This window comes from Zingiber officinale, chromosome 1B (assembly GCF_018446385.1).
Source record: "Zingiber officinale cultivar Zhangliang chromosome 1B, Zo_v1.1, whole genome shotgun sequence".
Lineage (NCBI taxonomy): Eukaryota > Viridiplantae > Streptophyta > Magnoliopsida > Zingiberales > Zingiberaceae > Zingiber > Zingiber officinale.
Genome location: NC_055986.1, coordinates 106,616,419 through 106,639,032, shown reverse-complemented (window position 1 = coordinate 106,639,032; position 22,614 = coordinate 106,616,419). Strand labels below are relative to the sequence as shown.

Genomic DNA, 22,614 nt, shown 5'->3' with positions numbered 1-22,614 from the left:
ATGCCTAGATATAGAAATGCTCATAGGAGTCAAGAAAATTCCAAGTCCATGGATTTAATGACGGAGAACCAAGTCTTGAGGTTAAGACTTGATACTTTAGAAAGAACCCTAGCAAGAATGGAAAACATGCTTAAGGGTCAAAATGAGCTTAACCCAGGAAAGTCTAGACAAGAGTCATCCAATGGCTATAGAGGTTTGGGATACAAACCTAAAGTCAAGAAGGATGTGACTTCCTATCATAGGGTTTCATATAGCTATGAAACCAAACCTAGGTCTAGTGGTCAAGCCAAAAATACTAGGGAAGTCATCCCTAAGAGTACTTTTGTCAAGACCAAGGTGACTAAGGCTCCAAAAAGGCCAAATAAAATCACAAAGAAGGTTACAAGAGAAGGTATCCCTAGAAGTGACCTAGTGGAAGTGACCAAGGCTTCTAAGAAGCCAAGAAAGGTCCTTAGAAAGGTATCTAGGGAAGTCATCCCTAGTGAGTACCTAGAGCATCCAAGGAGCACCAATAGGTTTTGGGTTCCTAGGAGCATATTCTCTACACCTTAGATGAGTTTAGAGAGTGTCAACTCCAATTGGAAAGGTAGTTAGCCCAACCTTGGTAAAGTTGACACTTGAGAGCATTTTCAAGGTTATTGTTAACCTTTGAAAATGAAAAGGATTATGGGGTTACTCTTTGAAAGAGTAATATATGTGCCAAAATTTGAAGAGTTGAACTTAATCTAAATTGACACACTTAAGAAAAGTATAAGAAAAATCAAGTTAGAATTTTGATACTTTCTTAAGGAATTAAGAGAAAACTCATGCTTTAATCAAATGTGATTAAGCCTTGAAGAGCAAAAAGGTGCCAAGTTTTTGAGGATTTGAAATTAGGTTAACATTGGCACACTTAAAGGAAAATCATAAGAGATACTAAGTTGAGATTTTGGTGTTCTCTTAATGGGCTAAGGGACAATTTAAACCATAATATAATTAATTACTCCTCGGAAGAGTAAGTTGTGCCAAACTTTGAGGAATTGGTATCACACTTAATATAAGTTGGTACACTTGGAAAAAGGATACAAAATGGCTAGTTGAGATCTTAGTATGTTCTTAAGGAACTAAGAGCAAATCTAAATCTTAAGTCTCAACATTTAATCCTTAAGAGGAGTAATTTGTGTCAAACAAAAATTTGAGGATTGAATTCTTAATCTCAATTGGCACAAATAAAAAAAAAAAGGTAAAAGAAATGTCAAGTTGGGTTTTAGCATTTTTTTTCAAGAAATGGGCAATTTAGGATTAAATTTTAAGGTTTAGCCTAGGATTAAGGATGCTTAGATAGCCTATCTAGGCATATTTTATTTATGCTAAATGTCATGGTTGATTGCCTATCATATGTCATGACATTATGCGTTGCATTCATTTTTATTATGAAAAATACAAAAATACCATGTCATGTCATACATACATCATGTAGCTATAACATCATTTTCTTTTGAAAATTACTTATTTTGATGTATGCCATTAATCATCATGCATTATGTCAATTTCCTTGTAATTAAGGATAAAATGCATTTATTATGAATGGAAGTGTCCCAACAAGTGGGATTATATCAAGTGACATCCTAGATGGATAATCATGATTTTCACAATGCCTAGATAGAGATGCATGATCCCTTAGTTTAGGATAAAACCAAATATACATCTCACAAAGGATCATAAGGTGACTTGTATGTGTTTTGATACACATTAGATGCAAGTGTGATGTTAGGATGGTGAACAAAACTCAAGATGTTGATTTAGTACATCTTGTTGAGTTTTAGATTCATCAAAACATATAGTCATGTGATTTCCAATCATTGGGAAAGCTAATGTACAAGTCATGTGCATTGAGCTCAAAGAACATGGTTGGATATTGGTTTTAAAAATGATTTTAAAATACTTTTGGAAAACCTTGGTGAAGACTATCTTTTGATAGTAATCATTATTAGAAAGTTAGACACAAACTAGGAGAAAACATTGAAGATTTCAAGACTTTTCAAGTTTGTGTCAATCTTTGAAAATATATAGTATTTTCATAGAAAACTATTTTTTCTTAATAAAATATATTCTAAATAATGTCTACATGAAGTTTTATGATTTTTAGAGTTGTGTAGAATTTTTGGAGAGTTTTTGAATTTAGCTGAAATTAAATTTCAGGAAATCATAAACCCAATCGATCAGCCGATCGATTGGGATGATTTCGATCGATCAGTCGATCGATTGGGAAGTCCATTCTCGTAAACATAAAGTCAGTGAATCGATTAGCCCATTGATTGACCCAGGATGGATCGATCAATCTATCGATTCAGAGGAAATGTTTGTAAGCACAAAAATTACTAAGTTTAAGTTAGGGTAAAAATAAATAAATAGTAATTTTAAGAAAAATTACTAAACTAACATTTTAAGCACAAAAATTACAAAAAAAAATATAACTAAAAAAATTTAATTTTACTAACTCTCCTTAAACTTGTTACTTAACTCTCCCCCTTTGATCACAGCAAAAACGAGGGGAAAATTTTTTTTTCTAAGTCAAAAAAATGATTTTCCAAGGAAATATTTAAAAACTTATTAAGGAATTATATAATTTTAATTTTAATGTTTTTATCAGAAAGTTAATTAAACATTTTATTTGAATATTTTAGCTTCCAGGTCGTGACGAGGCACTAGGCCTTCTTGGTTATTGGAGCAACAACCACTTCCTTAGACAAAGCTTCATAAAGAAATTTTAAACATTTAATCTCTTTTCTGACAGCCTTAATGATAATTTTAATTTAGCACAGATTTTGGAACCCAATAGAGGTTTCTTCCTGCAGGATTAATAAAAAATCTGGGGGGTACATAAGTTTTAGGAATTTTCCTAAGTTGACCTTGATGCTTCTAATATACCAGTTTAATTTACCAAAAATTCGTAATTTAGATTTTTGAAAAACATTTGAACATGCAGCAGATTTCAACTTTTCAATTTGCATTTTCAAATCATCATTTTTTGATTTTAAATTATCTAGCAATTTACTTAAATCAGCGTTCTCATTTTCTAATTTAAGTAAATCTTTAGAAAGAGATTTAATAAACTTAAAGGACTGCTTGGGAGTTAGATTACGTACCTCACTTACCTGTATATCTGTAGCTCCCCGTTCATCGCAGCTTTCTTCTTCTGATGTTCCTCCCCCTTCATCTATGTTCATTTCTGAGCTTGACTCTTCTTCCAGCTGATGGTTAGCTATTAGCGCTAACCCCGAGAATTCTTCGACGTCTGATTCGGAGGATGAGTCTGACCATGTGTCCTTCAGGTTCTTCTGTTTGGAGGAAGATTATCGCTTTTCCTTTACTTTTTCTTCAATTTTGGGCAGTTGTCTTTGATGTGTCCTTCTTCGTTGCAGTTGTAGCAACGAATCATCCTTTTATTTCGCTGAAGCCTCTTTGTCTGCAATCTAAATTTATTAGTATTAAAAAATTTATTGAAACGTCTTACCAATAGAGCTGCTTCGGATTCGTCGATCGAGGCTTCGGAGTCAGAACTGTTTATTTTTGCCTTTAAGGCAATGTTCTGACTAGTCTTCTCTACTCCATTGGACTCTGTAACTCGAGATTCGTGAAGTTCAAAAGTAGAAAACAAATTTTCTAAAGTACTTACCTCAAAGTCCTTAGAGATGTAGTATGCATGTACTAAGGACGCCAATTCTGGAGTTCTGGGGAAGGCATTGAGTGCGTACCGGATCGAGTCCCGGTTCCTTACTTCTTCTCCAAGGTTAATTAGTTGAGTTATTAGCTCCTTAATCCTTGCTTGGAGTTGCGCTACCTTCTCGCCATTGTTCATCCAAAGGTTCGTAATCTGAGTCCAGAGGATGTCGCGTCTTGCAAGGTTCGCTTCGGAGGTACCTTCGTGAAGCTCCAGGAATTTTTCCCAGAGGTCTTTCGCGGAGTTGTTGCTTCCAATCTGACTTACATCTTGAGGCGGCAGAACGCTGAGCAGGTGGAACTCAACCTTTCCATTGGCGATGAAGTCTACTTGTTCCTTCTTCGTCCAGTTGTACTCTTCTTTGTCTTTTGGCGCTTCATATTCATATTTCATTATTAAAACTATATCAAATTTAGTTTTAAAAAATACCTTCATTTTTCGCTTCCATTTAACGAAATCTCTGTCGAATTTTGGGGGATGAATGTTCACGCCAGCCATTGTCCTTATCTTTGTGCTTCAGATGGCGGTTAGTCCTTCTGAGGCTGTTGGGCTCTGATACCACTTGTTGGTGCAGCAGAGCCGCCAAGAAGGGGGTGAATTGCCTGCAATCAAAGAGTATACCCTCCTCAAAGAACTTTGACTCAAAATTAAAAGCAACAAGAGTATTATAAATTAAGTAACAGAAATAAAAAGAGAGACGACTCAACTATTTAACTTGGTTACAATCGAGATGGTTGTTAATCTAAGGCGGGTGGAAAGCGCACTAGAAACGTCTCCTTCTCTGAAGGCGGAGAAGCCTTTTACACTTTGAGAGCATAGAAGTTGCTAAGAATGAAAGTACAGAGTTTCTTTTCGTTGTACTTCAAATAGCTATTCGAGACCCCTTTATATAGGGGTTCCAACACTTATCCAGATCACCTGATCTTCGGGATTAGGCTTTGACTCGAGAGGGATCAGTCGACCGATCCCTAGGTTCGGTCGACCGAACTTGATGAACTTTCCCAGCTTTCCGTCTGGATGTAGGCTCTGTGGATCGAGCTTAGGTTCGGTCGACCGATCCTTGTGTTCGATAGACCGATCAACCAACAGTCTCTACTCGATCTGACCCGATCAAATCGCTCGACCAAGTCTTTGATTATCTTCGGTTCGGTAGACCGATCAGAAGGTTCAGTCGACCGATCACTTCACCAACGGTTGGCTGCTTGTCGTGGCTTCTGACGTGTCACCAACAGCTGGCTTTCTGATGATAGGGGTTCGATCGACCGATAAGGGCGTTCGGTCGATCGATCACTAGTCAAGTCAATGTCCCGGTTGACTTGCTCTGGTTCTGCTCACTTGGGTGATTTCGGCTATCCGGAATAGGGCTCACCTGAACCCAGTTCCCGGCCTTGTCCTTGAGTAGTCTTCCGTCCTGGCTTTACGTCCCTCAAACGCCGCGCACGCTCTTCTCGTCCACTGGTGTACTCTTCCGCAGCTCTCTAGTCCTTCGGACGCACTGAGCCCGTCGGCTCCCTTCCCGTGTCGTCCTTCTCGCTAGCTGCGTCTTCCGCTCGACTTCCTGCGCTCTTAAGCTCCTGCACACTTAGACACAGGGTTCAGACAAATAGGACCTAACCTAAATTTAGTTGATCACATCAAAACAACCATGGGGTCCAACATGGTTAAGGTAGACTTAGGTGAAGTTTAGGTTGGGAGTTTGGTTTCATTATTGAATTTTGAACCTCATAACTTCAAGTTTTGGTTTTCCTAACTGTTTAGGGACTCCAAGTCATTGTTAGTGCAATGATAGAAATTTGGCCATGTTTTTAGGGGGAGTTACTCCTTAAATGCGTAAAAATTTATCTTCAAGGACTTTGGAAGGGGGTTAAACCTTCATGATAGATAATGCTCAGGGTCGAGTATTTGGGAGCAATGGAAGATTGATTATCTTCGTTGTTAGGATGATAAATGCTCTTTGGATGAGCATTGAGAAGAAGATTACTGTTCAAGGGGGGGGCATTGGGTTAATGAAGGGGATCAGACCTTCATTGGTAAAGTGAAAAATACTCTTGGATGAGCATTGAGAAGAAGATTACTGCTCAAAGGGGAGCATTGAATACAATGAATGGGAGTTTCATTGGGAAGTTGATGCGTGCTCTAGGATGAGCATTGTGAAGTGAATTAGAGCTCAAGGGAGAGCTTTGGCGGCAATGAAGAATATGCGATATTCATTGTGGGGTTGTTAACAACAAATGAGGTTGTAAACAACGTAGAATTAACTCTTATGGAGAAGAGTTGGTTTTCTGGTTTGATGTGTGACAAAGGGGGAGAATGGAAGGTTAAGTTAGGCCTTCATCCCAAGCTGGGGGAGTTTGCCCTCTAGGAAAGGGAGAGAATGAAGGAAACTTTCATGTATGCCTTGTCATGAAAGAGGTTAAGGCTATGAGATTTAGCCTTGGTATAAAGAAGAGGTTAATGCTATGGGATTTAGCTTTGTGATAAAGAAGAGGTTAAGGCTATGAGATTTAGTCTTGTGATAAAGAAGATGTTAAGGCTATGGGATTTAGCCTTGTGATAAAGAAGAGGTTAAGACTATGAGATTTAGCCTTGGTATGAAGAAGAACTTAAGGCTATGTGATTTAGCCTAACTTAGAGGTATTGTCAACCATCAAAAAGGGGGAGATTGTTGGGGCAATTTCTCTAGGTCAAGTTTGACCAGTTTGACTAAGCTTGAGCTGAGTTAAGCTTGAGTTAGGATTTGAGTTTTGATGTTTGACAATATAAGGAGATTGCTGGAGTAATTGCCCGGTTATGGAGATGGTCAAAGGGTTGACCAGATTGATGAGAATACAAGTCAAGTAGATAAAGGTTGACAGGAGACTTGACTGGGAAAGTCCTAACTGGATGTTAGGCATTGGGAAAGTCCTAGTGAGGAGCTAGGCAGGAGAAAGTCCTGGTGAGGAGCCAGGCAAGGAGGAAGTTCTGGTGAGGAGCCAGGCAATTGGAAAGTCCAAGTGTGATCTTGGCAAAGGTTGTAAGTCCAAGCATGTAGTCTTGGCAAGGTAAGTCCTAGTGTGACTTGGCAAGGAGAACTCGATAATTAGGATGAGGCCGATGGAAGCTCTTGAAGGCAAGGCGTGAAGGATGGGGAGATATCCGAGGGATGCAAGGCTGATGGAGGAGGTTAGAAGGCTAGTTCGAGGTTGGTTGAGTGTGGTGGTATAATTCGACAACTTGGATGAGGCCGAAGAAACTCCTGAAGGCAAGGTGTGAAGGATGGGAGATATCTGAGGGACGCAAGGCTGATAGAGGAGGCTAGAAGGCTAGTTCGAGGTTGGTCGGGTGTGGCCAAATGCTAGGTATGGAGACCCAACAGGTCACGATTGACCAGGAGTTGAGTTGGAGATTTTAGACTTGAGTTTGAGTCAAGTCCAGGCTGGTCAATCGATCGGGCTATCGATTGAACCAGGGTCCAATCGATCAGTTGATCGATTGGGGTGTGCTGCGATTGTGGGAAGCCCTAATCGATCGGTCGATCGATTGGGATGTGGGACCGCGAGCACAGAAACTTTCCCAATCGATCGAGCGATCGATTGGGAGCTACCGATCGATCGATCGATCGATTGGGCAGCAGAAGCTCTCACGCGGATGCGAGAGCACAGAAAGGTGCTGAATCGATCGACCGATCGATTCAGGCAGTCCCAATCGATCGGTCGATCGATTGGGAAGTGATTGTTGCGCAAGATGTAGGTGATGGACGACTGCGATGAAGCGGTGCTAACATGACAATCGATTGGGGATGAATTGGATCAATTGGGAGCACTGTTTAAAGCTTGGGTGGAGCATTTTTCTCCATAGAACTTTGCATTTTTTCCTGTGATTTCTCTCCGACTTTCACAACGATTTCTCCAGATCTTCATAGCTAGTTCTTGAAGGCTCTTGGGTTGCATCCTTAAGGTTCAAGAGGCTACTACAAGCAACAAGTAAGCTAGAGGAAGAGTGTATTCATTTGTTTCTGTCTTTCTTCTTCTTGTGGAAGTGTTGTGTTGTAGTGTGAGTTTGTACGAGGCTTCTCCGCCTCCGGCTGCGACCGAGAAGGAGTGTTTCATAGTGGAGGAGTGAGTCGGTGTGTGGATCCTTGGATTAGTCACCTCTTCTTGAGGTGGATACCAAGTAAATCCTTGAGTTAGCGTTGGTTGTGTTTGTATTAGTATTCCACTGCATATCATCAAGACGCAACCGACGAGCGCACAACGAGACGTTATTCACCCCCCCTCTAGCGGGCACATCGGTCCCAACAGTGTCTAAGTGTGCAAGAACTTAGGAGCAAAGGAAGTCGAGCGAAAGATGCAGCTAGTGAGAAAGACGACATGAGAGAGAGTCGACGGGCTCGATGCGTCCTAAGGACGAGGTGCTGTGGAAGAGTATACTAGTGGACGAGAAGAAAGCGCGTGGCGTTTCCGAGGGACAAGAAGCCGGAGCCAAAGTTTGCTCAATGAGAAGACCAAAAAATGAGTTCGGGTGAGCTCTACTCTAGATGACCGAAATCACCCAAGCGAGCGGAGCTGGAACGGAGGAGAACCAGACAATCAATAAAGAGTTGACTATCTGGGCGTTTAGACCAAGTCCAAGTGCTCGGACTCCCGAGCGCCTTCTCAATGTGGTGACATGTTAGCCGGGTCTAGGCGCCCGGACCGAGTCCAAGCACCTGGACCGTAAAAATAATCCACAATAGAATTGTTACAACGCAGATAAAGTTTTATCCACACCCAGGTGCCCAGAGCATTTCCAGGCACCCAAAGATGCCACGTTAGCAAACAGTCAGATCTGACCAGTAGACTATAAATAGAGTCTTGGTCCCAGTAGTTTAATACAACACTTGAAAATGATCTTCCTTTTTGTTCTACTTTATAATCTTGTGCTTAAACTATTGTAAGAGGCTTCTCCGTCAGAAGAAGATTTGATAGTGAGTTTTTCAATGTCTTGGACTAGCAATCTCCTGATTGCAAACCAAGTAAAAGATTCGCCTCTTCTTTCTTTCGTGTAATTAGTTTATTATTATACAAGTGTTTCATATTTTAGATAGAAAAGTCAAGAAAGGGTATTGATTTCATTTCAAGGTAATTCACCCCCTCTTGTTGGCCTACAGGGACCAACACTTAGCACCTTTAATTGCCACCTATTGTAGCTAAATTATAGCATTTTTATGACTAAAGGTACTTGATAATATCTACCGTAAGATTTTAATATCGATATGACAATATTGATGTGGTCATCTCCTTGTAGCTCTTCCACACTCTTTGTTTTCCACAATTGTCATAAATTTTCATTCATAGTAAATTTTTATTTTGATCATTAATTTTTATCAGAGTTCAATCACTAACCATCTATTGTAGCTGAATTATAACATTTTTATGACTAAAAGTACTTGATAATATCTACCATAAGATTTTAATATTGATACGACAATGTTGATGTGGTCATCTCCTTGTAGCTCTCTTCCACACTCTTTGTTCTCCCTATGACAATTGTCATACATTTTCATTCATAGTAAATGACTTTTATTTTGATCACTAATCTTTATTGGAGTTTATTAGTTTCTAAAGGGTTGTGGTAACGTTAGGGACAGATTCAAAATTAGAGGTGGCATGGGCTTTGGGTGTGGAAGGGGTGGGCTAAGTACTCAAATAAAATGAAAAGGAAAAAAAAATGCATCGATTCTCCTTAGTTTCAAATTGTAGGTTATAGCCCATCATAGAAAAATATTTGAACTATGAGAGATAGAGGGGGGTGGGCTCGCTTTGCTTCTTAACTTTGTAATTTTAGCGGAAACTTGAAGCAAAGCACACATAAGACGCTAACACCTTTGACTTGTTAAAACATGTATGAGCTAGAAAGGGGAGATGAATAGCTCACTTCACTTCTTCTGTTTTGAATAGTAGCAGAAATTTGAAGCAATGTTAACACCTCGATTTACTTGATATTCATCTTCTTGAGGTAACCAATCCAAGGGTCTAGTTTTCTCTCACAATATCCACTATAGAAACCTCCTTCTCAAAATTCTTCCTAAGGTAGAAAAATCTCGTACAATCTTGAGCACAAGAAATATAACAAGAAAATAAGAAAGCAAATACAAAATACAATCGAACACAACTCCATAACAATGAACCTTTCTTTACTTGCCCTTTTCTTGCTTGGATTGCCTCTTGTTCGATTGGAAATACAATATCACTTCTTCCTCAACTCTCTAAAAACTTGTAGCTTTAAATGTCCATGAGAACCCCTTTTCTAGGGTTCCTTTCAGGCTAGAAAACACCTCTTAATTGTTTAACCTTATCCTCAATCGTCAATCGTTTGTCACGTCAGCTCAACCATTCAAAACCTATAGAATGACTCTTTTTCACCCGACTAATCGATTAGTAAGTCATAGTAATTGATTGGTTAAACTCTAATCGATTGTCCCAATCAATTCCGAAGCTTTCTGTTCTCTGGAAAAAAACTTTCAATCCATTAGCCCAATTGATTAGTAAAGTCTGAATCGATTGTCTCAATCGATTACAAGACTTTCTGTTTTCTCTTGAAAAGGCTCTCAATCAACTGACTTAATCGATTACTTTGGACTAATTGATTGAGTCAATTGCCCAATCCTAAACCCAAAATTTTGGGTTTAGGGTTTACAAACCAATTGATTGATTACCGTAAATTCAGTCTTTCCATGCTGAATTCGTATTTTACCTGGTATCCGGTTGACCTCAACCTACTAGGATTTCCTTTCACCAACATCCAGTCATTCGTGACCTATTGGGACTTCTCATTATTTAGCATCCGGTCAACCTTGACCTGCCAGAGCTTCTTCACTAAGTGTCTGGTTAACCTTTGATTGATTTGGATTTTCGCTCTTGTGTCAAGTGTCTGGTCCTCCATAATCCACTCGGACTTGCCATCTCGTGCCAAGTGTTCAGTCTTCCATGTCTCACTTTGACCTTTCCCTTTCCTAGCCCCACTAAGACTTTCATTGTCTAGTTTCCAACTAGGTCTTTCACTACCTAGTCTCGCTAGGACTTTCATTACTTAGTTCCCAATTAGGTCTTTTACTGCCTAGTCTTGTTAGAACTTCAATTATCTTGCCTAACTTCTAGTTAGGATTTTCCATTATCTAACCTTTAGTTAAGGCTTTCTGTTGCCTAACCTTCAGTTAGGATTTTCTCAATTAAGTATCTGGTCATCCCTTAACTTATTTGGTCTTTCTTTCATACATTATCAAAAATTGAAACTCAAGCTCAAATCAACCCAAATTTAGTCAAATTAGTCAACCTTTATTCGAAGACGATTGCACCAACATGACTTACTTGGTATCTGTCTCCTTGAGGTGACTAATCCAAAAGACCACTCCAAGATATTTACTTTCACTAATCCTTCTCCTTCTCTGACCAAATCCGAAGGCGGAGAAACCTTCTTACAATAATATTACAATAGTAGTACAAGAGTAATAGTAGAAAAGCAAAGAAGAAGAGAGTTTTTACAATGATGTTGAGAGTTTTGCTTCCTCTTCTTCAAAAGATTGTTCCAAGTTGAATAGTGAAGCATTAGAGAGCTTGTTGAGCAATTGAGTATGAAAACTTGGAGCTTTGAGCGTGAACAGTAACCTTACAATGACTAAATTTTTCCTTTGATATCATCTCAGTTTTTTCTGATATCTGTTTGACTGATTTTCTCTACTAGTTGATTGATTTAGTCATGGTCAAATAACAACTTCTGAACCTTCTAAAATCGTGTTTGATTTTGTTGATTTTTCAAATATTAGTCAGATCAACTTGTGAATCAGTCGATTGATTAGATTAATCGAGTGATCAGTCAAATCCATTTTCTTTTGTTCTATTCAAAAACAACATTAGTCGACTGGTTACCATGATCAGTTAAATCAATTCATTTTTGTTCCCTTCAGAAACAATACTAGTTGAGTAGATTACTCAGATTAGTCAAATTGGATTGCTTTTGTTTACTCCAAAAGCAATACCAATTGATTGATTACCATTATCAGTCGAATCGATTCATTTCTGTTTACTTCAGAAATAACATCAATCAAATGGATTACCTAGATCAGTTGAATCGATTCACTTCTGTTCACTCCAAGAGCAACACTAGTCGAATCGATTATTTAGATCAATCAAATTCATTCACCTTTGAGACCAAATCAATTCGACTAATATAAATATCAGTCGATTGATATGCATAATCAAACCTAAACATAGGTTTTATAGCATATTAGTTGATTGATATTTATTTCCATTCGACTGATACCAATATTAGTCGAATGAATCTCATGATCAATCGATCGATGGTAGTTTTCAGTCATTTAATGATTAAATTAGTCTAAGAGTTTGCTACCCTTGTGTCTCCATTACCTCATAGTAGATGGAACCTCTTATTTTTTTAGACTTTTGATGCATTCATCAACCCGCGCATTCGATCTCATGATCTACTTGATTTTTTTCTTTTCTTGTCAAGAATATGATCCTCAACTTTCTTGGATTTCACTTGCCTTTCATCCGACTGTCTGACCTACAAGAGTTTCCTCTTGCCAAGAATTTGATCATCGATCTTCTTAGACTTTACTTGTCTTGCATCCAATTATCTGGTCTACAAAGGTTTCCTTTTGTTAAGAATTCGATACTTGATTTTCTTGGACTTTACTTGACTTGCATCCGATCTACTGACCTGCAAAAACTTCTTGCACACTTAATACATAAATTAGATCTCTTTTCATTTTATTATAGCTTGATTGAAGTCAAACATCAAAATTATAATTTTTGGGCATGATTGCATTAACAATCTCCTTATATTTTTTTTTTGTATGTTTGACAACCGTTTAAGCTTAGATAACATAATCTCCCCCTTTGACAAATATAAGAATAATGAAACATCAATGGAAGGATATGAAGTATAAATACTATAACACCATGGTAATTGCATTATGAAAACATATTGAGGGTAACCTCCCTCTTAAACATAGCATTGTGTAAGAATATAGGGCACTCCCCCTTACTTTGCAAGATATGAATAATTTGCAAGACGGGACACTCTCCCACATAACTCATGTGAGCATATCATATAAGATGGGGCACTCCCCCACACAATACACATATCAAAACAAACCATATAAGATAGGGTACTCCCAATACAATTTATACAAATATACCTAACAAAATGAGGATAGTAGATAGTCCTATCTTATATCAATTCATACAATATTGATGTAGTCATCTCCTTGTAGTTCTCTTCCACACTCTTTGTTCCCTATAGGGCAATTATCATAAAAATTCATTTATAGTAAACAACTTTTATTTTGATTTTTGATCACTAATCTTTATCGGAGTTGTTTCAATCATTGATCAGTTTCTAAAGGGTTGTGTTAAGACGGATCCAAAATTAGAGGTGAGCTTGGCTTTGACTGAAGAAGGGGTGGGCTAAGCACTTAAAAAACAATAATAATACTATTTCTTTTTAGCTAGGCTAGAGTCTAGGACAATTCTATCTTAGATCAGTATTCGAATAGCATGATTGAGAAGGAGCGGCGCGGATAGTTGAATTCAATAAGAAGTACCTAAAAAATAAGTGATTTAATTTGCGTGTGAGATTTTTTTTTTTCAATTTATCTAATTTGGATCAAATAGGAAGACAATTTTACTCAAAAGGATTACATGAAAATTTAAATTAATGTGCAAAGCCAATGTGGATCGTGTTTATCGATCGACCACAAGGGTCCACCTCACGGAAGATTCTAAGAGGCGAATCTTGCAATTCTGGATTTGGTACAAATCGTATCTAGCAAGCACGTGCCTTTCACACTCGATAAAAGTAAACCCTATTAGGATCTAAGTGTTTTTTTGGGGGGTCGTTTATTTTATTGAAATTTTTTCATCACTTGAATTGAAATGAAATGAAAAGGAATATAATCATAAAAAGGATTGGGCCGTGCACGTCTCTTCTGCTTAATGTAATTTATTTGTTTGATAACAAATCACGATGTGCTTGTTCAAGTTCCACTGCGCCGTCTATTATTTATCCATTTCCTTGTGGAATTCTAATAATTATATTATTTTTGCTAAGTGACAAGTTTTCATGTGCCGAAAGAATTTTAGACGGCGTGTGACATTGCATTTGCTTTTGAATGTAATGCCAAATTGCATGTTTATATATATAAAGGATTTGGTGAAACAATATTTTAAAATTATTTTTCTAGATCCATGATTTAATATATCGATAAAAAAAAAAAACTAGAAGAAATTTTAATTTCCAAATTAATCCTAAAATATTATATGTTACTCTCTTTTTTCAATTTTTTATTCCACCCTAAAATCCTATTAGCTAAATTACACTTTTTTCATCATTTACCCTAATATTAATATACAATTAGAATTTTCTTTACATTTTTAGTTTTATTTTAAAGATTTCATACCATCTCATAATTTTATAATTTTAAACTTTTATAAATTTTTATTTATATTTTAAGATTTAATTGATAATAAAATAAAATAAATTATTTAATGTTTCACTTTGAGTGCCACATTTTGCTCACCGTCCAACCTAATATAGTAGTAAACACGTGCTTGGTAGGCAAATCATTTGATTTAATTCATTTCGTTGATAGATAGAGACTATATGTATGAATCTCTCTCTATATTTATGGGGTTAGTTCTAGGGGGCCGTTAAAATAACGGATCTACCTTTCAAGAAAAAGTCAGGAATGGAATCACTAAACACTCACCATTGCCCCCAGTAGTGCCAAGAATAAAAACTCCTCTCTCCTTTTAATCATATGACGGTCAATTATAAACTAACCCCATAATTTATCTAACTTCACGTAATCTGGGGATGGACTATGAAGATCGTCTCGAGTTAGCATAATAACCTCTTTTCTACAACTAAACACTCGCCATTGTCCCAGGTTATGATACAGTGGTTAGCTTCTAAAGATTAATCAAATATTTAAAGTTTAAATCATAGTTACAATACATTATAAGGATTTTCTTCCTATAAGAGGATAAATTTAAAAAAGCTTGTTGTTTGAATGAGCCTTCATAAGTACTTCTTAATTTATCTTGATAATTTATAGGAAACTTTTGTAAGATCAAATTAGTCACCTTCAAAATTAGTCAGTTTAAAAAGTTGAATATCTAGATTAAATAAAAAAAAAACTCACCATTCGAGTTGTGGTGCAATGATAAACGGTCGGATAGACTCTCAGGGTAACAAGAGTTTAAATATTATCCAAAATATATTATACATAAAGAGTTCGAATTAATTTTATCATGACATATCTGTATTTCTTGATTTACTTTTATAGTCAATGAACTTCGCCTATGACGACCGGTCATGGCCGGTCCCAAGTTCGAATGAAGGAGGAGGGTTGTGTTAGGTTGTCAGCCAACGTCAAACTATGACAAATATTCAATGAATAAATCCATTAAACTATTGTGCTAATGCTAGGTTGTTCTCCGGAAGGAACGCGTTGCAGGGTCCAACTGTAACGTCTCGGCAAGGACCACTAGCTACATCTCTAGAACTCGGGTGTAGTGCTAAATATGCAAGAGTTCGCGTTACATGATCCGACTGTAACGTCTCAGCAAAGACCGTTACATCTCCATGAGAACTTGGGTGTAGTATTAAATAGGCAAGAGTTCTCACACCATAGGTTGGATAATAGCAAATATGATAGAAAACCTAATAATCTAAGATTTGGAACATGGAACATAAGAACTCTCACTAGTAAATCAATGGAGGTAGTAGATATGATGATTAGGAGAAGAATTAGTATTTTATGTGTACAAGAGACAAAATGGACAGGAGAGAAGGTAAAAATGATAGAGAACTCGGATTTTAAGTTATGGTACACTGGAAAGAGTAAAGCAAGAAATGGAGTGGGTATTATTGTAGATAGTCTGTTAAAAGATGAAGTTGTAGGAGTAGTTAAAAAAGGGGAGAGAATTATAGCCCTTAAGATAATAGTGGCGAAAGAAATTATGAACATAATTAGCGTATATGTACCACAAGTAGGATTAGATGAAGCTACCAAATCAAGATTTTGAGAGGCGACTTAGATGAAATATTACAAAATATTCCACCAAATGAAATGATTTTAATAGGAGGTGATCTAAATGGGCATGTCAGAGTGAAAAATGAGGAATATGAGAGAGTACATGAGAGTTATGAGTTTGGAACGAGGAATGAGAAAGGGAAAACTATATTAGATTTTACGATAGCATATGACCTTATATTAGCTAATATATTTTTTAAGAAAAGAGAAGAGCACTTAGTCACATTCAAAAGTGGGAATAATAAATTGCAAATTGACTTTCTTATGGTTAGGAAGAATGATAGAAAAATTTGTAAAGAATGCAAAGTCATCCCTAGAGAAAGCTTAACTACCCAACATAGGGTAGTAGTGTTGGATATACACCTCAAACATAGTATTAATAGAAAGAAAATATATACAATTCCAAGAATTAAGTGGTGGAAGTTAAAGGATGAGAAGCAAAATATATTTAAGGAGAAGGTAGAAGTACAAGCATTAGGTGAAATATACGATGACTCTAATATAACATAGGATAAGATGGTATCTATTGGTGCGGAAAACATCCGACGATTGAACCTTAGTTTTGATAATGGCAAAGGGATTCAAATTTTAAGTTTAATTGTTATCTAATGTGTATGATTGAGTGTTTCAGGAAAGTCCTAGCTGCGGTTAGGCAAGTGGAAAACCCTTGGGGGTGGTAACCCTAGGTCATAGGGGGTGGTAACTTTATGCGGGAAATCTTGACGGGTCGGAGCGTCGGGCAAAAATCCTAGGGGGCGGTAACCCTAGGTTGAAATCCTGGTGTCGCGAACTGGGTGGAAGTCTGAACGAGTCGTGGACCGGACGTCCAGCATGAAGACCAGAAGCAACGGACGCTGAGCAAAAGTCCAGTCGATCTAGAAGATCGAACTGGCAAAGGTAAACTCTCCTGAGTGGAGTAGGTGAGGACGCGTTCCCCGGAAGAGGGAACAGTAGGCGTCGGTTCGACCTAGGGTTTCCGGTAGGAAATCCAAAGTTAGAACTGGACAGTCCGATGACTGTCAAACTTTATATTTATGATATTATATGTGCTAACTTTTGTTTTGCAGGATATGCTTGTGTTTTGGGTCTAACATGTCTTGCAGGTACAAAAGAACACGATTAAGCCTCGGATGAATAGTGTACGAGGCGCCTCCACGGATGAATAGTGTACGAGGCGCCTCCATGAAGCTTGGAGGCACCTCGGGTGCAAAGAAGTGAAGTTTGTGCACAACACTGCTTGGAGGCGCCTCAAAGGAGCTTGAGGCGCCTCGGACTGCATGGAGGCGCCTCAGATTGGCCATGGAGGAGCCTCAAGCAGGATAAGATGCGACCGTTTCTTCGCTCATCCGCGCGACTGACTCGCATCGTCTGAGGTGCCTCGGAGTGGCTTCAAGGCGCCTCCAACAGCCTATAAAAGGCTATCTTGAGGCAGCAGCTAGAGCATCACCTTCCAAGACATCTTTGAGCTGTATACTGCCAACGAGACAATCCGGTTGAGCTACGACGAGTCCTCGATGACCCGGAACTTCGTGATTTCTATTTTTGAGTTGTCGGTATAGTTTCTTTTATTGCATTTACTGTAATACTAAATTGTACACTTTACGATATTATAGTTGTTGCCCACCGAAAGCGATCAACGATCGTGGGCCTTGAAGTAGGAGTCGCTCAAAGCTCCGAACCAAGTAAACCCTTGGTGTCTTCTGTGTTTGTGCTTATTTCTTTTAATCTTTCTGCTGCTTTATTCTGAACGAGTTTTACAAATCCAAAACGAGTGAAAGCTACGAGCGTTTTTCCCCCCCCCCCCCCCCCCTTTAGCGCTTCTCGATCCAACAATTGGTATCAAAGTTGAAAATAATAGCTAAGAGTGTACTCGGTGAGTCAAAGGGACATGCACCACTAAGTAAAGAATCTTGGTGGTGGAATGAGAAAGTACAAGAGAAAGTGAGGGAAAAACAAATAGCTTATAAGGAATTATATATTTGTAAGAACGAGGAAAACTTAAAAAAAAATATACAATAGCCAAGAAAGAAGCTAAGAAAGTAGTGAATGAAGCAAAAAATGAAACTTTTGAACGATTATATAAAAAATTGGATACAAAAGAAGGGGAAAGAGACATTTATAGAATAACTAAAGTGAGAGAAACGAAAACAAGAGATCTTAGCCAAATAAAATGTATTAAAGATGAATATAATAGGATATTAGTAAATGATGGAGAAATAAAAGAGCGGTGGAAGAGGTATTTTCATCAACATTTTAATGAAGGTTTAGGCGACCAACTTAACTTAGGTAATTTAAGTAGGTCAAATGAGTATAGAAATTTTAATTTTTATTGTAGAATTCAAACTTCAGAAGTAAAACAAATTTTAAATGAGATGCACAATGAAAAGTCGTTGGACCAGATGATATTCTGATAGAGGTATGGAAGTTCTTAGAGAAACAAGATATTGAATGACTTACAAAATTATTTAACATGATGTTGAAAACGAAAAAAATACTTGATCAATGGTGGATAAGTACTCTAGTTCTCTTATATAAGAACAAGGGAGACGTACAAACTTGTGCAAACTATAGGGGTATTAAACTAATGAATCATACTATGAAACTTTGGAAGAAAGTAATAGAAAAAAGATTAAGAAAGGAGACCACAGTGACAAAAAATCAATTTACGTTCATGCCTGGAAGGTCGACAATAGAAGCTATACATCTTCTTAGACAATTAATTGAAAAATATCGGGAGCAAAAATAAGATCTACACATGATATTTATTGACTTAGAAAAAGGTTATGATAGAGTCCCAAGAGAAATTATATGGAGAATTTTAGAAAAGAGAGGTGTTAGCGTAACATATATTGAACTAATTAAGGATATGTATGAGGATGTAATGATCAGAGTAAAGACTTCAGGCGGAGTAACTGAAGCATTTCCAATAAAGATAGGGTTACATCAATGATCAGCTCTAAGTCTCTATCTTTTTACACTAATTATGGACGAACTCACTGCGGACATTCAAGACACAGTACCGTGGTGCATGTTGTTTGCAGATGATATTATTTTGATAGATGAGATACGTGAAGGAGTAAATGCTAAACTAGAATCTTGGAGGGAAACACTAGAAAGGAAAGGTTTTAAGTTTAGTAGATTAAAGACAGAATATATGAAATTTAAGTTTAGGAATATTAGAAGTAATGAAACAATCGTTAAGATAGGAGAGGACGAGTTGCACGAAACCGTGAGATTTAAATATTTAGGATTATTTTTGCAAAATGATGAAGGGATTGAGAGAGATGTCTTACATAGAATACAAGCAGAATGAGTGAAATGGAGGGGAGCGTCGAGTGTTTTATGTGACCGTAAAATACCTCTTAAACTTAAAGGTAAGTTTTATAAAACCACAGTTAGACCTGCTATGTTATATGGAGCTGAATGTTGGGTTATGACTTGAACACATGAGCAGAAGATGAGAGTTGTAGAGATGAGAATGTTAAGGTGAGTGTGTAGACATACGAGGATGGATAAAATAAGAAATGAGAGCATTAGAGAGAAAGTCGGAGTTGTATCTATTGAGGAAAAACTCCGAGAGACATATTTAAGATGGTACAAACATATACTTAGACGACCAATAAATGCTCCAGTTAGGCGATGTGAAACTATGATAAACATACATATCAAACGAGGAAGAGGAAAACAAAAAAAACTTAGTTAGCAACAATAAAACAAATTAAAATTTATTTAAATATAAATGATGATATAATAGGAGATAGAGCTCAATGGCATAAAATGATTCATACAACCGACCCTACCTAGTGGGAAAATTTTGGTTGTTGTTGTTATTGTTGTTACTTTTATAGTCAATGAAAATTTTTTGAAGAACTGGATCGTCATGATTAATCGGATAGTAAGGTTACTATGAAAAAAAAAACTCACCGTTGCAAGATTATGTGGTAAAAGACGATTTGCTTACCCTAGAGCCCTTGCCAATCTATTTCTATGGCAATACAGAGGAGGTAAATTACGGATGACTACTAGTTATTAGTGCAAGCGGCAACATTGAAAAAGACATGCTCGGATATATCTAATTTCGACCCAAGATCTTATATGACAACGTTCTATGTCTCAATTGCCGCATCTGCACTTGCAAAATCATGCACAATAAGTAGATATCTTAAAAGATCCGACATATCTCATTCAGTGCCTATAACAGGCCTCGGGGCTCACTCAAAAGCTCTGAATTACATGTTCTACAGAGAAAGAACAATGAAATCTCAGCTGACCCATGTTCGTTATCACATGCCATGGAAACTCAACAAACCAATGGCATTCTCGAGCATTTTGCGAAACATATTTTATGAAATTCCAGCTTCTTATGAACAATTCCAATCCTAAAGATAGAGCGAGCCTTTACAGAATTCCTCTGCATCAGTAGCAGATCTTCGATCTTCGTGATCCAGAGTGCAGGAATTGTTACTGGATTCAATCATCTTGGCGAGCACCTCTGGGAGGATCTATGATCCACCTGCGAAGAATCGTAGACGGTTGCCATCGATCGTCATGGTGGAGTTATAAGAGCAGTTACAGAGGTTTGGGAAACTGACCCTGGTGGGAATTTGCTGCCGGTGCCGGCTTCTGCGCGGAGCCACCATAGCAGGACCTTCTTCCCGCAGTTCCCCAGCGGCTCCACCGGCGATATGTCCTTCAACAGCGCCAGTGGGTTCTCCATCTCATCGCCCTCCTTGCTCGCGGCGTCGAGGTCCCTTGCCCACTCGGGTTTCCCCTTTGCCTCCCTCCACACCAGTCTCGAATTCAGCAGGAACCCCGCCCACTCGATTTGCTCCGGCGACGTGAGGGAGTTGAAGGTGCGCCAGCCGATAAAGTCACCGGAGGAGTTGCATGCGGGGCCTTGGGTGGGCACAGGGGAGTTCGTTTTTTCCGCCTTGATCGGCGATGAGGGTTGCTCGGTGTCGGCGAGGATTCCGACGGAGACAGCGCCAATCCAATTCACCTTCTGGGCTTCCTCGAACAGCTCCGTGCTGTGCACATTGCTGTCGTCGGCGAACACCACGACGCCGTCCATTCTTTTTTCTCTTATCATTCTGTTTCAAGGAAACAGCGGTCAAGATCCAAACTTTTGTCTTGGTCGACAAAAAGATGTAAAAAATTAGGACAGAACAAAATTGTGGGGAAGAATGGTCGAACCTGAGGGCGCGAAGGCGCATGCGAGCCTCGGTGAGGCGGCGGTCGGGCCAGCAGTCGGGCATTGGCTCGGGAAAGGGGATGTGGAGGTAGCGGAGGCCGGAGCGTGCGAGGAGCGCGGTGGTTTCACCGGAGAGTGGCTCCGCGGCGGGGGCGGCGGCCTCGACGACGATCCAGGTCAGAGGATACGGCACGAGGAGGAGGGAATGGATAAGGCCGGTGAGATGTAGCGCCTGAAAGGTGCGGACGTACGTCGGCGTGACGACGATGAGTGGCCTCGGGGTCTTCACGGCGCCGTAAGGCAGACGCTGCTCCCGCTGCACTCGCTCAATGATCGAGTGCGCGCGCATCGTTTCCGCCGGGTCCGGGTGCGGCCACGGCCGGATGCGTATCCCCTGGCGCCCCACAACGACCCGGCTACGAGTCCTGTTCTCCGCCGCCGGAGGAAGCGGAGGAGGGGGAAAAGAGAAAGCTAACGTCCTCGTGGTGGTCGTGGTCGTGGTAGTGGTAGTGGTGATATTTGTGGTTGTCGTGGTGGTGACGGTGTGGAGCAACGGGGCGGAAGTGAAGAGGGAAGTGGAGGAGGAGAAGAAGAGGAAGAAGACGACGCGGGAGAAGCGGAAACCGAGGGCGAGGCTAACGAGGCAACAAACAGCGTGGAGTACGATCCAAAATAAGGCGGTCGGGGAGCGCAGCGCGACCTCGCCGGCCGCACTTACGCCGCCGGCGCGGCGACTGGCCTGATTCTGGTGATGCAGCGACTGCTTCATATCAAAGAAACAGACGAACTGCAGAAGACGAAGGCGATCGATCAAATTATGATGATAATAATTACTGATATATAATAATTATAATTTGGTGATTAATAATTGGTAAGAAGAAAGAGAGAGGAAGAAGGGGATCGGCGTTGAGATTTGGTGGGAGAGAAAGAAAAAGTGCAACAGGTGCGGTTGGAGTGATGTCCGAATCATGTGCGAGGAACAGAAAGGAAAAAGACAGGGTGGATGAACGCTTTGGTTTCAAGGAAGGAAGAGAGGGAGAAGTAGATATAGCGAATCTAGCGCAGATTTGGCAAGCGAAAGGGGCCCAGTCCGCCCAGATGAGTGACTTGGTAGATGAGCTGGCAATCATCGATTGGTTATTTTCTGATGGTCGTCCCATGGTAGAAATGTCTTTCTTTTGTTTTGGAAATAAAAGTAGACAAGTGAGTCGGTTGGAACCGACCCGTAGACAGCTCGGTCTAGCACGTGCCGGGCACTGTCCGTCAAAGACTGGACTAAGTCAGACTTAGTAGGGAGGTCAAACTTAGCGTGATCACTGGTCAAGTTGTGCTTAACACAGTTGGGTAAGTCTGATCCATACTGTGTCAACTTGTCGCGCAACTGCTTCGATATAGAAACACAAATGACAAAATTTATGATTTAATTAGAATTTCTTAATCTATTAAAATAATAGCTAATTTAAAATTAAGTATTAAATTAATCTCTAATTAAAATTTTTTCTTATAAATATTCACGGATCTCCCCTCTCATCTAAATAATAAACAATTATGATATCTTTTATAATTTCTCTATTATTATTATTATTATTTTAAACAATAAAGTTCTTTAAAGTGAATCAGAATTTTTATTAAATAATAAAATTA

The 22,614-nt window shown here is 38.9% G+C and overlaps 1 protein-coding gene across 2 annotated transcripts; it reads right to left on the bottom strand.

The window, feature by feature from the left end:
- Nucleotides 1-19,911: 19,911 nt before the first annotated feature.
- Nucleotides 19,912-21,994, bottom strand: LOC121971006 (probable beta-1,4-xylosyltransferase IRX14). Of its 2 annotated transcripts, XM_042522071.1 has the most exons (3): nucleotides 20,973-21,994; nucleotides 20,372-20,869; nucleotides 19,912-20,292 (listed from the first exon to the last, which is right to left on the bottom strand). In XM_042522071.1, the coding sequence occupies exons 1-3, from the start codon at nucleotides 21,737-21,739 to the stop codon at nucleotides 20,250-20,252; spliced, it is 1,308 nt and encodes a 435-aa protein (XP_042378005.1). In that variant the 5' UTR covers nucleotides 21,740-21,994; the 3' UTR covers nucleotides 19,912-20,249. The 2 variants fall into 2 exon arrangements, with proteins under 2 accessions (XP_042378005.1, XP_042377996.1); XM_042522062.1 differs by lacking the exon at nucleotides 19,912-20,292 and having other exon boundaries at nucleotides 20,299-20,869.
- Nucleotides 21,995-22,614: the final 620 nt, after the last annotated feature.

Bases quoted from the DNA above. Each gene is read 5' to 3' on its own strand.
- LOC121971006 (XM_042522062.1), bottom strand. From the start codon at position 21,739: ATGAAGCAGTCGCTGCATCACCAGAATCAGGCCAGTCGCCGCGCCGGC. The intron at 20,870-20,972 runs GTTCGACCATTC...TCCTTGAAACAG, and splicing joins ATGCGCCTTCGCGCCCTCAG to AATGATAAGAGAAAAAAGAA.